Source organism: Anguilla anguilla, chromosome 2 (assembly GCF_013347855.1).
Source record: "Anguilla anguilla isolate fAngAng1 chromosome 2, fAngAng1.pri, whole genome shotgun sequence".
Lineage (NCBI taxonomy): Eukaryota > Metazoa > Chordata > Actinopteri > Anguilliformes > Anguillidae > Anguilla > Anguilla anguilla.
In genome coordinates, this window is record NC_049202.1 from 74,692,928 (window position 1) to 74,710,024 (window position 17,097).

The 17,097-nt window shown below is 42.8% G+C and overlaps 1 protein-coding gene and 1 long non-coding RNA gene across 2 annotated transcripts in view; both read right to left on the reverse strand.

The window, feature by feature from the left end:
• Positions 1–17,097, reverse strand: part of LOC118220427 — a 426,649-nt gene that overhangs the window by 219,385 nt on the left and 190,167 nt on the right. Inside the window, exons 28-35 of the mRNA XM_035404286.1 lie at positions 16,608–16,757; positions 15,981–16,079; positions 15,786–15,857; positions 14,941–15,018; positions 14,524–14,601; positions 14,180–14,245; positions 13,785–13,840; positions 7,432–7,516 (exon numbers count right to left, since the gene is read on the reverse strand). Coding sequence (XP_035260177.1) covers positions 7,432–7,516; positions 13,785–13,840; positions 14,180–14,245; positions 14,524–14,601; positions 14,941–15,018; positions 15,786–15,857; positions 15,981–16,079; positions 16,608–16,757 — 684 coding nt within the window. The remainder of the gene's footprint in view (positions 1–7,431; positions 7,517–13,784; positions 13,841–14,179; positions 14,246–14,523; positions 14,602–14,940; positions 15,019–15,785; positions 15,858–15,980; positions 16,080–16,607; positions 16,758–17,097) is intronic.
• LOC118220032 lies at positions 3,952–8,086 on the reverse strand. The gene is made up of 3 exons (XR_004763895.1): positions 8,072–8,086; positions 7,432–7,650; positions 3,952–4,002 (listed from the first exon to the last, which is right to left on the reverse strand). It is a non-coding gene; the product is annotated as an uncharacterized LOC118220032 (long non-coding RNA).

The window sequence follows — 17,097 nt, forward strand, 5'->3', positions numbered from 1 at the left end:
ACACAGAAGTCCGACACACATACATAACCTCAATCCTTTCTACAGATGGGCTCCAAACAGCACACAATTATACAAAGAGGCAATTGGCAGTGATTAAATAAAAATTCTAATAGAAATACTTCAAAACACACAGTATGAACCCTAAAAATAAGGCGTAGACCTGGCCATAAATTACTTGAATAATTTTATAAGTAGCTAAAAAATCCAAGTTAAAACCACAAATATGAAAAATGATAATAAGAATGTAATGAAAAATGGTTTGATGATGAATGTAAAACTATGAGAAAAAAAGCTGAGAACCAAAAACATAAAAATCCCAAAAACCAAGATTTACGCCTAAGATACTGTGAAACACTCAAACAATATAAACAAACAATTAAAAATAAAAGACTGGAACACATCAGCACACAATTAAACAGAAATGAACAGTCAATAAACCAAACATGGAAAAGACTACGGCACACAGTGCTGTACATAAACATCTTATAGATAAACCTGGTTCTTATGTAGTACCACTGTTTATAGATTCTCAATAATGTTTAGCCTGGTTTACCATGGGTGTAAACCCCAAGTTTTTGCTGAGAATTGAAAAGGATATGCCCCCAGCAGTGTCTGCAGGAACACAGGCACACCACTAGGTTGTGCTCTATTACCCTGGCTTTGTACGCTGTACACCAGTGACACAAGCTCTGCCAGTGAGGCCGGTCACATGACTGAATCAGCAGATGGCACTTGTGTGACAGTGCTTATCAGAGGCGTCATAACACGAAATTTCTTGCGCCCACACCTGCCTGCACCCCCCCCCCCCCCCATCGACAAAATCGGGTGACACCAACGGTCGACCGCACCGGGTATCACCAACCCTAGTGACGCCACTGGTGCTTAAGCCCCTATAGAATGCAGGTGCACACTTTGGCCACAAGGTGGAGAAAACCCCTTCACGTTCTCAGATATAAGAACTGTTTTGCTGCACTGAAAATAGGAAATGTGAATGCTGCAAATGAGATGGTATTAACAACCTGAGATTTGACATTTGCAGATTTCTCAAGTGGAGTACAGACACAGATCTATTCAAAATGTAATCAGCCTTACCCGTGTCTACTTTCCACAGAAACTGAGAGCATTAGAAGTAGACTGGAACACCAAGCATGTTTATTGCAGTTCAGTACTAAGACTTTTCACCTTCTGTTGCATTTCCTGGCTGAATGGTCACTCAGACATGAACCTCAATAAACTCCTGTGCATCGTAAAACGCTGGCTGTGCAGAGTACGGCTACTCAAAAGACACAGACGAGCAACAGGAGACCATTCTTCTTACCAAGCTCAGTGCATCTTCATAAGAACTCATTTATCAGTGAAAAAGGAGATTCATCTGGAATGCATTTTAACCATGTAATGATATTAAGTACAGCCCTGGGCGTATGTAGATGTACATTATACTGTTTTAATATTTTACATTAGTGACGATGTTGTTATGCACTTATTGTACATTACTTTGAATAAAAGTCTCTTCCAATTTAATGTCATATAATATGTTTTCAGTGAAATGGTATGTTTCCACAATGGGGATTAAACACGAATTAGAAATGTTAGCTTATATATATATTTATTTGACGTTAGTAGTTCAGCTCTACAAAATTCCTGTTTAACAATCACTTTTATACTTTTAGCGTTCATCCTATGGAGTACGTCCTCGTTAAATTTTTCCCGTGAAATTTCAATAATTATTTATTGAAAAAAAATTTGCATGTTTTTAAATTTATAGTAAAATATTGCATGAAAAAGACCACATATTCAAACTTACGTGAGTTTCAAATAAAATATTTTCCATTTGCAGCCGTAAGCAGTGGTGGAGAATATTATCTGTTCAGAGTGTGTTATTTGAAAAGAATTACACAGGAAGTCTGACTCTGGATCAATGTTGATTCAGTCCTGCTTTTGAAGTTGAGGTTTGAGCAGGTGTTACCACTGATGTGCCAAGTTTTTTTTTCATTTTTTTTTTTCAAAGTTGCTGTAATAAGTTTCATGAGCTGAGAGCATTTTAATAAAGTGCAATATATTATTAATGTGCTGCCATAAAAGCATCAAATGTATCACTGAAGAGAGTACGTCACATTTCCGTTGTGTCTTCCGTTATAACGCACTAAAGACGGCAGAGTTCTTATAAAAATACACTAATAAAAAGCAACTTGCAACTACAAAAAGTGAAAATATTAATTAGGCCAACTTATGATATAAATTTCACGCAAACATCAGGTATTTATGGGAACGCCAACTAATACCTGGACTGTTTCATGACTATCAGGCGCCAAATTACATAGACACGGAAACGATAAAAACAATACTTAAAAAACATCTTTATATTCACATATATTTATATTTACTAAAACACAAACATGATCAAACAAAAAACTTTTATCTTGGCTGGATTATTCAAATATCATGTTTTATATACCAGTGAATCAAATACAGAAACATTTCCTAAATAAGTAATAATAAAATTAGTCGAATGAAAGCTTCATGAATGATGCAGAGAAATATTACTACAGTAAACTCTGGTGTTTAGAGACGGCCTGGAGCCCTGCCCTGCCTGGAGAGCTGCCCCTCTGACCCCTTGGCCCTGACCCCCAGCCTCTGAGCCCTGACTGGGTGTGGAGAAGCTGGAGAGGAGGATAAAGCTGGTACTCACTGACTGTGGAGAGCAGGAGCAGGGAGGATAGCGAGAGAAAGAACAGACATCTCTCCATCTTCAGCGCAAACAAACCAAACCTTCCTCAGAGCAGAGTGGATGCTCACACCTTCACCTCTGAGCTCTCAGAGAGACTGAGCCCTGTGCACACACCCGGCCCCCCTGTGAGAGAGCACACTCTTGCCCCCCCACCAATCACAATCACTGCTGCCTTATAAGAGCACTGCAGGAACACTTCAAACAGCCACAGTGACAAATCAGCGCACGCCATTTACATTTTCTCCATATATTCCAACTCTGCATCACTGCCGGCTGTCAGGACTCCTCCCACCAGAAGACCCCGCCCCTGTGACACACTGCGCTGACAGACACAGAAGAAGAAAGCGGCTCATTTCTAAAAAGGATGGAGTATTCAGTGCAGTGTTTGGCTGTGCAGTCTGAAACCTAGTGCAGTCTTGGGCCTTCAGGAAAAACAAAAACCTGGCGAGAGAGAAATGGGGGGTGGACTATTGGAAAGAACTGATCATTTAGTCCACCCCCCAGAGAGACACCCATCCGTCACACATCCACCACATACAGTTGAAACAGCAAAGATTTAGATTTTCATTTAGACTTTTGCAAATTGATCATAACTGTTATTGTGTTGGCTTATTTTCAGATTTTAATGTTTTTGTATGAGGCCTGTTCAGGTGATGATCTTTTAATGTGTAAGAATAATAATAAAAAAACAATGAAAGACAAAGTGCAGTCTGAACCCCTATGCAGCAAAGCCCTGGTGCATTTTGTTTAAAAAATGATAATATTCCTGATACATTTTCAGTGTAAATGCAAATTACATTACATTTACATTACAGGCATTTAGCAGACGCTCTTATCTATCTGTGTGTCAGAGGGGGTGAAGGAGAGAAAGAGTTGGGTGTCATCGGCATAACAATGATAAGACAGACCATGGGCAGAGATTACAGGACCAAGAGATTGGGTGTACAGGGAGAACAGGAGGGGAGCAAGGACTGAGCCCTGGGGAACTCCTGTGGCAAGGGGGCGAGGTGCCAATACTGCACCGGCCCAGGCAACTTGGAAGGAGTGACCGGAGAGGTAGGACTCGATCCAGTCTAGTGCTGTGCCACAGATCCCCATAGCTGCCAGGGAGGACAGGAGGATGGGGTGGTCGACTGTGTCAAAGGCAGCAGAAAGGTCTAGGAGTATCAGGACGGTCGAACGGGAGGCTGCTTGTGCGGCATGAAGCGACTCACTGACCGACAGGAGTGCAGTCTCTGTCGAGTGGCCAGGTCTGAAGCCGGACTGGTGGGGGTCTAGGAGGTTGTTCAGCAAGAGAAAAGAGGAGAGTTGGTTAGAAGCAGCTCGTTCAATTGTTTTGGATAAAAAGAGGAGAAGAGAAGTAGGACGGTAGTTCTGGATGACGGAGGGATCCAGAGTGGGCTTCTTCAGCAGTGGGGTGATGTGGGCCAGCTTGAAGGAAGAGGGGAAGCATCCAGAAGACAAGGAGGAGTTCACAAGGGAGGTGACAAACGGGAGGATGTCAGGTGTGATAGTCTGGAGGCGAGAGGAAGGGATAGGGTCAAGAGAACAGGTGGTAGGGCGGTGGGAGAGTAGGAGCTGGGAAACATCAGAGTCAGTGAGGGGAGAGAAAGTGGAGAAACAAGGGGAGGGAACAGAGAGGGGGGAGTGGGGAAGGGTGGCGGTGGACATGAAGGAGCTGCAGATGTCTGCAATCTTCTCATCAAAGAAAACCGCAAAGTCATCTGCAGCGAGGGAGGACTGAGGTGGGGGAGGAGGAGTGCTGAGTTGAGAAGAGAAAATGGAGAACAGTTGATGAGGGTTAGAGGCAGATTTATGAATTTTTGTTTTATAATTCATTTTAGCAGAGGTTACAGCAATAGAAAATGCAGGTAGCAGAGACTGGTAGGCAGACAGGTCAGATTGAGCCATGGATTTCCTCCACTTCCTCTCCGCTGCACGTAGGCTGGCCCGGTTGGTTCGGAGGGGGTCAAACATCCACGGACTGGGAGGGGACGAGCGTGCCAGCCAGGAGACTAGAGGACAGAGAGAGTCAAGTGCTGAGGAGAGCGAGGAAGACAGAGCGGAGGATGCAGAGTCAGTGGGAAGGTTGGAGAAGGATTCAAGAGTGGGGAGTGAAGCAGTGACACTAGAAGCGAGAGAGGAGGGAGAGAGGGAGCGGAGGTTACGGCGGACCATGACAGTAGGAGTGGATGGAGGGGAGGGAGGGAGGGGAGCAAGAGGGAGGGAGAAGGAAATGAAGTGGTGGTCAGACTGGTGCAGAGGGGTCACCGTGGGATCGGAGGAGGAGCAAAGAATAATTATGACAATGATGGTCAAACAAAAAAATAACAAGGTGGGCAACCCAGCAGACTGGCCAACCTCTTGTTACGTCCTCTGCCTCTGCTGGTCTGGGTAGTGCAGGTGGAGGTAATTACCTAACTGCCTAATCGCATGATTGCCTCCACCTGCCTGTGGCCCAATATAAACCCAGTAGTATGAGGCAGGGGACAGTTTCTTTTGGGGCTTTTGTGTTTGTGGTTTGGGTAGAGAGTCTTTCTTTGAGATCTTCTTTCGTCTTTCTTTTGGGTGTGGTTTGTGGTTTGATTTGTGGTTTTGGGTTTGTAGTTTTGGGTTAGTAGTTTTTGTGAAGATTGTTTTGTTTGAACTTTGTGGGTTTTCCTTCGTTTAGTTTGTGATTTGTTTGTTATTCTAATAAATGTCTGGGTTTGTGTTTTTAAATCAGCTTTTTGATTGTATTTTTGGGTAATTGGACTTGTTACGGCTTTTCGAGCCAGGCCGTAACACCTCTACACTCATTTTCACAGGAAAAATGAGGATTTTAGTTTTTCTTTCCATGGAGAAATGTACCTTCTACAACAAGACATTTGTTAATAGTGCAACATTTAACAAAATATAAGACTTCTATGGGTTCATAGTGAAACATTTAACACACAAAGCCAGTGCTGTGTGTTAAAGTAATAAACTCGAAGATTTTCATTAAAATAAATGTCTGTTAAGTCACTATGTATTGCCGAATTAGGTAACACAATGGCGATTGAGCCTATTATTATATTAATTTATATTATTATTATTATTATTATTATAATTTATGATTAAAGAACTGGGTGTCTGTGGCGACATTCCCGGGAAAAAATCACAAGTGGCGCATAGTTAGTGACGCGTTTTCCATCACTCATCAGTGGTTGGTCCGCCAGAGAGGGTAGACGGAGCTAACGCAACAGGCTTGCTCTTCAACTCACTTGTGTGTGAGCGGCGTACTGTTTTTTCCGGTGTCTGCTAGCATTACAATAACAGAGAAAGGGGGGGTTATGGAACCCTAAAATGTTTTTGTGTAACATGAGAGGTCATATTATTTGTTGATGTAGATTTCGTACTACATTGGATGACAATGCAACGTTACTAAATTACATAGCCTAGCTATTTGCACAGCTAACGCTAGCTACCGGACCATGTCAAGAAAGGCAACATTAGTTCAGGCAAAGTTGCACACAGTAGTCATCTCTCATATCAGGTAACGTTGCGTTAGCTAGCTAGCTAATGTAATTAACACAATCTAATGTGAATTAGAAAAAACGCTAGCTAATGCTACCGACTGGTACCGACCTCGCAAAACATCTCTCGAATGCAATGCTACCTTGTTGCAACGTTGCAATGTAGCTAACTAAAGGTCAGTTTAGATTAATGATTCGCAACGAGACTGGATGCAACTTGCAAAATTCCAAGACGTCTGATTGTAAATGTTCTAACTACACTTGGCGATTTGACAAGGTGGGTCTTTTGAGACCCCAGGCAACGGCTTCAGACGCTCTGCAACTAACCAGTTCACACCGCAGCACTTCTCTGCAACATTCTAAAACCGCTTTGTCTCATTGCGAATCATTGATCTGAATTGGCCTTAACGTTACCGTTATTTACATTTCCATCAAGTTCATCAATATATTATAGGCTAATGATCGGAATAAAGCCGTCTTTACACAGAGCATTAACACGGGGTATAGGTGGTGCAGAGCCGGTCTGATTTCAGTCAGAGAAAAGTAAATAAAAGAATACAGCAGTATGGAATAGCATTGTTATTATTTTATTACACTTCCTCATATGTTCCTTCAGACTTGCCCTTTTTTGGTGAAATCTCCTTTGTTTTTATTTTATTATTCTTTTTCTGATTGCTAATTTAACACCCAGCTCAGCTTTATTCTCGAACAGTTTAGCTAGCAAAACCAGAAACACCAGGGGTAACATTTTGCAAGGCAGTTGTTTCAAAAATATCACAGAACAATCATTCATGAGAAAGACTGTTTATTGTGCACGAAATACATAATTGCACGAGCCACAGCGAATACCGCAAATTCTTCTCTGCAGTGTAAAGATTTTCATACTGGGCAAAAGGTGGATGAAGAACGTCTGTGGAAATTGATCATCACTAATTCTACCCCAGGTCTGCTACAGCATTTTAACCCAGCTCGGCAGTGTAAAGACAGCTTAAGTTAGCCTAATGTTAGACAATGAATGAGTATGTACATAACGTTACTTTTATAACAACCATTTTTTATTCAGTAAATAGTGTGATAGTTGGCGTGGCCCAGGTGCAAACTGACTGACGTCACACAGGCGACACTGGTTGGATCCGGTTGGATCTCTGGGAAGTGAGGTGAGGGTACTGGGGACAGGCCTCAGGGCTGCAGGGTGGGTGGGTGATTTACCTGATGGTGCTGCACGATGATGGGCCGTTGGGTCCCTGTCGTCCACATCTTCAAATCCCTCATCCTCCACGTGCAGCTCTTCCTCCTGAGGAGTCCAAGCTGGTCCCGCAGCACTCAGACTGAGAACGCGGCCACTCCCCCGTTCAGCTCCCCTGCAGCGCACTGATGCACAGCACGCGCATTATTCCGCTCGCCGCACTGTTCATCATACCGCTGCATCTTTCCAATGATTAGCATAATTTAATAATTTAACCAGCTTTTAATGTACACTATTCTCTATTACTCACTCAGAAAAGGTCTCAGATACTTGACAGATAACAATCTGTGTGCTTCGTCACAATGCTTAATGGATGAGCTACAATAGCTTTTATATTTACACCCAAAAATCCTACGTATGGAAAAATAAATATTTCTAGCCACTTAGCAGACATTCTAAATACATCACATTGCGTCACATTTTTCTTTAAAATAAAGGTGACTAACATTTCAGCTAATAACCGTTCCAGCTGAGTTATTGTCAAGGACAACTTCAATTCAACAAGCTAACTTGAGCAGTAGGCATTTTATCCTCATTATCCTTCTTCACCACGACGGCAAACGTGAACGTTCACCACAAATAAATATTTGCTGAAATACTTACGGATCAGTGGACATCGAATACTTGTATCGCTGCAAAATACATAATGAAAAAATTCATAAACTTTTGACACTAGCTTCACGGAGCGGTACTCACAGCCTTCCCGGAAGTCTTGTTCAACTTTACCGCCGTCGAACAGTAATGACGTCATTGGGTAACGAAAAGCTGAGCACCGATTGGCCAGGCCAGTGAAAGGAAAATGAAGAAAAGGCTGCAGACTACACGTTTCCGAAGAAGTTCAGTGCAGTTATTTGACATAAAGCACTAACTGTTTAATACTTCATCACAACTACAGTCCTTTCTAAAACGATAGTGCTTTTAAGAAAACAGGCCCTACGTAAATGTTGACCATATAGTTTAAAACTACGGTGAGGATCTGTTGAGCTCGTGCTGAGAGCCTCCAAAAGTCTGTCTATGGTTTTCGGCCTTGGTAACAAATGCAGTCTTGTTTCAGAACACATCGTGCTACAGTTTGTGTCATAGACATATTGGGATGGCAGGTATGCCATCCCGCCAAGTTACGACTTGGCGGGGGCATGTCCCATACCTGTACAGCACAGAGAGTTTGGCACTTTTCAGGGTTTCCCACAGAAATAACCACAACAGCCACAGACACTCAGCCCTTAAAAAGATTAAATTCTGTACATTCTGACCCCATTTCAACAGACAGATTTCATAAACAACTTCACATGTCCACACAATAAAGCCCCAAACTAAGGGGATTTTGTGTTTACTCCTTTTTCTTTTTCTTTTTCTTCTTCTTATTATTATTATTTTTCCTTCCGCCTATCCGACTAACAACATGTCTCCCCATTGGACATTTTACGACACAGGCCAAATCTTCACCTACACGACCCAATCAAAAACTCGTATACACACGCAAAATACCCATACCTTTTTACTCTGAAACATTTCCAGTTTAAACAGCTAGCTGCCTGTGGCCTAGTGGGCAAGGTCCCAGTTTTGGCAAGTGACTTGAAAGAATTGAGGAAATATTGGGTAGCGTTGCTTTGGAATACATCTTATTTCATTTCGGTGAGGCAAGATAGCCTATATTGTTTGTAGTACCGTAACTTGGCGTCATTTTTATATCAATAGTTTTAATGGCAGGCCTATATTTTGGCAGTCTGAAGGAATGAGTTATAGGCGGTCTATGTCTTGTATGTGTGAGTAACTTGGCATTTTTGTACGTTGAAAACGTGTTGTTTTATGAGATATACATAGACGGCGCATTGGCCTTTGGGTCGTACGGCGACTTCGAGTCGTTTTTATATTCAATGGTTTATGGTCTACGTGGAGTACAAAAAAAAAAGTTTTATCTCCGGTTACTTAGAATCTCGATAGTTAGGCAATAATCGCTGCTAGACGCTCAAGAGATGAGTGTGTATCAACGGTTTACATGAACTGAATTACTTACGTGGTGGAAAATAATTAATTGTCATGAGGAATTGCCACAGTTAATTTTTACCTGGCAAGCTGGTAATAAATGCATTGCTAGCTAACTTGAGTAGGATTGTAAGCATCAAATAACCTTGATTGTAAGACTAGCTTTGTTTGTTAGCTGCCTACCAATGTTTTCTTGCCTGTCGTGTTTTGATTTTGAACGAATTAAACTGAACATAACCACAATCATTTTAACCTGAAAAGCTGGCTAGAAAGTAATTACTGTATTATTAACTTTAGCTTAAACGTTTTTCATTAGAACAAGCTTGATTTCTTGTTATTTGCTTGCTAGCTAACATGAGTAGGATTGCAAGCATCATTTGTCATGCTTTGTTGTACGTCGCTCTGGATAAGAGCGTCTGCCAAATGCCTGTAATAATAATAATTATCATTTATGAAGGCTAGCTTTGCTTCCCTCGCGAGCGCGCGATCAAAGCACAGAAACCACGCGAGCGTCTCTTACCCGCAGCTCCTCTGCAGAGGAGAGGGAAGCTTGTCACTCAAATGCAGATGAATGAGACGTACACGATAACCAGTACAACTTCCGGCTGCTGTGTTTACGTTCCGATACTCTACGATACTAGAGGGGGTTGAAGTCAATCTGCAAGCTCCTCAGTGTCACAGTTAAATGTTTCACTTTGGCAGCTCTTCAGGTCAGGTTAGGTCATGTGGGCCTATCACAGTCATGCTGATTTCTCTCAGAAAGTACACCTGAGGCAACATATTCCGTGTGTAAATTATATTTCAGTTAATATTTCATACTTATTTAGGAGTTAGAGTTACAGCATCCACTTTGGGGGTTTCAGATATCTTCTTCAACACAAGATCTTTAAACAGTGTTTCGGAGAGGGAGCTGGTTGGTATCTGAGGGCCATTTTGTGGTTGATTATGAGACTTGTTGACCTCAAAATGCAGCTAAACTCAAACAGTGATCACTGGGCTCTTCTTCCTCTCTCATCATCTTCCTCACTGTGTGGGGGTACCGCATGTGTCCCACCTTTTTTGAGAGGAAGGTTGCTGACATCTGCAATTCTTTCAAGATGGAGTCCTCAGACACATTAGGCAATCCTTTCCCCAGACAACCTTCCCCCTCTCCCCACTCCCCCCAATCACACAGACGAGACAAACAGCAGGAGGACTCGGTGACTCAAGCATGATGGCAGAGGAAAGGGAATATTCACACTGCATTTTGCTCCAGAGTTGAACCTCTCCGGGGTCAAACACCTATCATCTGGAGGCCTGGATGGGTGACCTCTCTCTTCTGAACCATGTATTAAATTAATATACACGGACAGTCTATTTGACCATAGTTTAATACCTCAGGCAATAATCTGCCCAAACACTGATTAATTGCTTTGACAGATTCCCCATTAGCTCCCTATTGCCATTTAGCTCATCTTTAACTATTGATAGCAAACTAGTCAGTGGAGGACGGGCACTTTCTCTGTGGACTGGTTCCACCTATGATGTTTTCACACTGGCAATCTTCTTATAATCATTGTTTCAGTCTTTTTCTTTTTACCCCACTTGCTCTTAGTTTTGGCTGACAGTGAAACATGACCTCTGCTGACCTCATCTGGACACAGGTATGTACTGCATCAGCCAAGACAGGGCAGCCGACAGCAGGACATTACATACAGACATAGAGACTTAAACTTAAAACTTAAACATTAAAACCAGGAGAGGCAAGTTTAAGGTTATTCATCCGTGCAGTTTATTTATTTAATAAGTGGCCTCTCATTGCTCTCCTACAGTCTGTTCTGTCTTGTGGGAGGGAGGGTATAGTTAACCAGCATGGTAAATGGACTGCATTTATATAGCGCTTTTATCCAAAGCGCTTTACAATTGATGCCTGTCATTCGCCAGAGCAGTTAGGGGTTAGGTGTCTTGCTCAAGGACACTTCGACATGCCCAGGGAGGGGTTTGAACCAGCAACCCTCCCGACTGCCAGACAATCAGTCTTACCTCCTGAGCTATATCGTTAAATGACAAAAGCCTCACATTAACACAGACAGTGGTGGTATGGTCATTGGCCACAGGTGTCTCTCTCACCTGGAGGTCCAGGTACAACAAACATCTGACCACCAACTCATCCTCTACATCTGAGTGATTGTATTTTTGTATTTGTATTTGTATTTATTTTTATTTTTCCATAGATTGCGTTGTTGCCGTTCTCGTTGTTAGTGTTAATCAGTTTAACCATCAGGGTCCAAGTTGAACTATGCGGTTGTTCCCTGTACTTGGACCGGTACTTCTCTCTAGGGGTTTCGTCATACTTGTTCCTGGTTATGGTTATACACTTTGTTGTACGTCGCTCTGGATAAGAGCGTCTGCCAAATGCCTGTAATGTAATGTAATGAGTGATTGCACACATTTAATTCCCCACACGCTGATTCCCCAGGTTGTCACTGCAAAAGAGAACTCACCGAACTGTCTGATTAAATAAAGATTATTAGATTTTCAAAAGGGATAAGATGAGAACATCTGTATTATGGCATTGGGCCAATAGTGTATAGTGAAATTGGGACAGTTGGGGCAATATCCCTGTGACTGGGAATGGGAGATGCAGACAGGATGTGTTGGTGTTGTTAAGGTCTTGCATATTTTAACCACTAGGTGTCAGTAAAAATCCCAGTACAGTGAACATGTGGAAATGATGGCCATTGGGACAAAACCAGGCTTCTGTTGGCAAGCTCAGTATTAAAGCAGGTCAAGAGAATTTGTCCCATTAAATGCTGCAAATAATGATCAGAATAAACAAGAGTAGCGCTGTCTTCTAGCTTTATTGGGCTGGAACGGCAGGAGTAGCGAGGGGAACCGGGCGAGCGCGCGTGGAATGTTGAGCACGGAATTGAATATAAACCGCCAGAGATGCCGGAGTGTTCACTGAGAGAATTAATTGAGGGGAACGACTATAAAATAAAAGGGGGAAAGTACGATCTGTGAGGATAAAGAGATACGCCCAGAGGGATGGGACGGGGAGGGATTCTTAGAACTGCAATTAATTTAAATTTGGTTTAATTTTAAGAAACTTAGTTTCCCCCGGTGGTCTCCCACCCAAAGCCCACACTTGTGTAGCTTCAGCCATTCAGCAGGAGCAGGGTGCAGGGTGGTATGGCTGCTGTTCTGTTTCTCTTCCTCTATTTCAGTGTCATAAATCTGCAAACAATCTAAAATTGTGTACTATACCTATCCCTGCATATTTTCAAATGAATGAACAAATACATCAATGTAGAATAGAAATAAAAGGAAATGAGAGAGCAAAGTTCAATCAGTCTTTCAGCTTTATTAAAAAATATCTTATTGACACACAGCTGTTAAAAACACAGGTATTGCTTAAGAAGGCTAAGAAATACATTGTGAGCATTTTAGCAAAATATAATATTTCATTTTTATAAAATCTTGTCTATGAAAAGCAGTATAATTCTCCAAGATCTAGCATCAATATATATATATATATATATATATATAAGTAGTTAAAAAAAAAATTTTTGTTAAAAAAAATTGAACTAATTTGAGAAGTAATGAAAGCAGTATGAAATAAGTAGTACTGAAATAGTTTTGAATAGTAACAAAGCAGCCAGTGGAGACTTACTGCCTTGTTCATCTTCTGCTCAGATGGAAAGATGAACAAACTCATCCGCTATGTGCAATAAAAGCATATTTAAAAATGTGATCTTGCAAATGAGCATGTTGGGATGCTGGATAAGTGCTGTCTGACTACCCTTCTATGTGTCAATCAGAGAGCCAACATGGACAGCTCTGACCTGCACATGATGAACACAGCAGCCAAAACTGAAAGGGTTTGATGTAAATACAAACAAATCTAAAACCAAGGCTTACACAGGCTAAAGCACAGTTTTCATTTTTACATTCCAAAAATTTTGATGCATTCATTTCATATTGAAGTGGCCAGTACTGACTTGATGTAGTTTGAGCTGTACATCATCATCTTGGTCAGAAAAAGTAACTGTCTCATTGTGTCAGTGAATGCAAGCTATTGTTCTCAATGTATACAAGTACCAGCATTTCCAGTGTCCTAATTTATGAATGAGCTAAGGAGTCCACAGTAAATAATTTCGGGTGAATTATAAATTCATGAATAACTGATCTAGTGGGATATGGTTTTATGACGTTAAAACATTTTGCTTGAGATGTGTAGGATAAAGGAGTCCATGTAAGTTCTTCTATCCAAACTTGTGGGTGGACACTTCCAAAGTTAAAACTGTCAATCTCACAGTGCTCCTCCTCTTTCAAGAGGCTACTCCCCCACATCATCATAGTCCATCCCCCAGGGAGCGGGAGGGCTTTCAGCCAGAACACTCTCCCCTACAGGGATGGATCAGGAGACAGACAGACACAGTCAGGGAAAGGCTCATTTTCAGCAAATACCTGCTGTGATCTTGTAATTCTATACTGAAAGAAAAAGTTTCAATCAAAATATTTTCATAGGGTCATGTCTACACTAAAATGTCTACTCTCAGAAACCAGTTTGCAGGTGGAATGGAATGTGCATATTCTCATAATTGCCCATGAAGCAATCTGGAAAAATGTCTTCCAAGAACTGGTATATTAAATATAATGGGATGGATTGATGAATTTTTATTAAACCATAAAAGCTTGTAGTTATTCATGTTATATAGAGTGATTCACTTTGTACCGACTCACCCACTTGAATCCAGTCCAGAGTCACGGCATCATCATAATTCTCCTCAGTGTCTGTCACATGATCCCCTGTAACAAACCACACAGACAGGAAGTAGCCCATGGCAATGATTTTCACAAATTACACAGACAGGAAGTAACGATTTTCAACACAGGATAGTGTCTTAATCTATAAAATTCATTGAACAGAATAATAAACATCATAATCTAAAATATAAATATTACATTAATAATGAATAAATCACATGATTGCAGCCAGACACACAGAAAAGCACCTGAGCAGAACACAGTGAATTCAGTGACAGACATTGTGTTTCACTCCAATATTCTGTAAAGAGAAACTAAACCTGGAAAAGCGTCTGGGCCCGGCTGCATAGTGATGACATCATCATAGTGCTCTAGTGCATCTCCCTCCACCAGCTCCCCTTAAACAGAAGCAGCAGCAGTGCTGGTTAAACTGGGCACACTGGTTATAGCGCTCATAATGGCTATATTGGTTTTGGTGGTCATACTGGTTACACTAATTATCAGGGCAACAACTTTAAATGTAATTTCCATGTCTAAGACTGAACAACAAAAGTCAACTGCAAGAAATGTTCTATGTAATGAAATAATTCCATTAATGTGCATGTTTTATTCATCTAAAAAGGGAGATTGGAAAATGAACACAAAAAACTAAGTACAGCATATAATAATGAATGCAATTAAATGTATTCATGAGGAGAAAATATTGAATCAACCCACCAACCAATCAAAACACTCACCTGGCACACTGTCTGGATGCTTATCCGCTGGGATGACATCATCATAGTTCTCCGGTGTGTCCTCCATCACCAGGTCCCCTGAAAGCAAGGAGACTTCTGGGGACTTGTGGCTGAATCTCAGGACTGTCAAACAGCAGGACAGTGGGGCCCTTCAGAGCAGCACTGAATAACACTTCAGCTAGCTGTGTTTGCACACTGCAGTCACGGCTGCCTGACGGTGTGGGGACAGTCTAACTGACCCCATATTTAATCCTTGGTATGTGGGTGCTGGGGAATCCACACCACTGAGTCCCACAGGAACCAACCTGACCAGGTGGTAACAGAGAGACAGAACATAGAGGAGCGCAGCTCCACCTGCTGGAAGACGTCTGTAACTACCTAGAAATCTATGAGGCCTGAAGGGCACTATTTCAGTGCTCCTGAGGGGTAGAAGTAGCGGATTAACAGTCTATCCCCACGTACCCATAACGGCTGTTTTAATAAATATATGTCATGATTGAACACCATATCTACAATATGATTATATTACAGGCATTTACCAGACACTCTTATTCAGCCATAACTTAAACAGCTTTTTCATTACATAGTATCCATTTATACAGCTGGATGTATTGTGAAGCAATTCAGATTAAGTACCTTTCAGTGTACTTTCAGGGAAATTGAACCTGCAAATTTGAGCCCAGTTCTCTCACCATTTTACTACACAGCTGTCCTGTTCACAGCCAGTGATCCTGTGACATACGCCACTGAAACTCTGAGGAGCACTCAGGAGTTCCACCCCTCCCAAAATCACCCTGGAGCCACAGCACCACCACCTACACCCACAGAGAGCTCCACCCCCTTACCTGAGAGGGAGTGTCCCTCGCCGTCCTCCACGTCTTCATACCCAGAGGGCGGATCCTCTGATAGGCCACTCCCTGTGAACAGGAGAGAGGGTGTGTCCCGACCCCACCCACACCACACATGCTCTGAGGAGGTTTTCCACAGAGTGTTTAAGACTTTACTGTGAAGCACGAGGAGGACAGATCAGATTCACTCACCCCACCGGGGGGCGCTGTAGGTTCCCCCTCTAGCTAGTTTGTACTCAATTTCCTCGTAGACGGCTTCATGCAGAGGGGTGTGGTCCCATTCAGACAGGGCTGTGTGAGCAGAGACAGAGAATCACAGAGTCAGAGTCTCCTCTCAGAGAGCACATTTCTCTCTGCATGAGCAGCAGAGTTACAGCACACAGCTACCGTCATACACCAGCCACCTGTCAGAGACCAGGGCCCTGTAGGACTGCTGATCTGAGATCAGTCCAACCTTTTATCACATAACGGATAACTGATTCAGGCAGACTGCAGGAATGTGATCGACCACAGGGGGGGGCGCTGGTGCACAAAAAGACAAGGTCAGCATGCCAACCAAATCCCTCCCTCGGGAACACTGCAGCCAATCACGCATCACCCGGCAGTCTCCTTGCTTTCAGGGCAGCTGGTGATGGAGGACTCGGCCCCACACTGCGGGGCCCACCCACACGCACTGGCGCAGGGTCTTAACTGGGCGAGCCTCCCATCAGCCCCCATTCAGAGCTGCGTGGTTAACCCACTGAGCTGATCACTGGAGAGGCTTCTTCAGTCACACTCGGCGTGTGATGGCGGTTCACCCAGCGCCCGTCCGCCCCCTACCTCTCTTCAGCGCTCTGTTCTGGAACAGCAGAACACCCAGCACTGCCAGCAGCAGGAACAACAGCGCCCCCATCACCAGGAAGGCCACTGCTGGGATAGACGGGCTGGGCGGAGCCTCCTTTGATCCAGGCACTGGCTGTTTGGACACAACTGCAAAACGGGGAAGGCAAGGGGTTGGGCATCAGCAGAGAACATGGCACACTGCCTCTGCCCTACTTACACTGACCACTCAGCTGTGTTTCCACCTACAGTACTGTACTTATACAGCCAGCCATCCAGCGACCTATTAAAGCAGAGCAACTGTCTGCATTAAGCAAACTGAGTCATTCCACAAGATACCCACTACAACATAAAAAGGTGGCCTGAGAGCAAGGGCATGGTTAACTTTCCAGCGAGTAAACTTCAGTTAAGCCTGTGCTATCTGTACTAGAACGTGGGTGTTCTCTCTTTTCTGTTCAAGGACATTGGCTATTTAAATTAAGCAAACTGC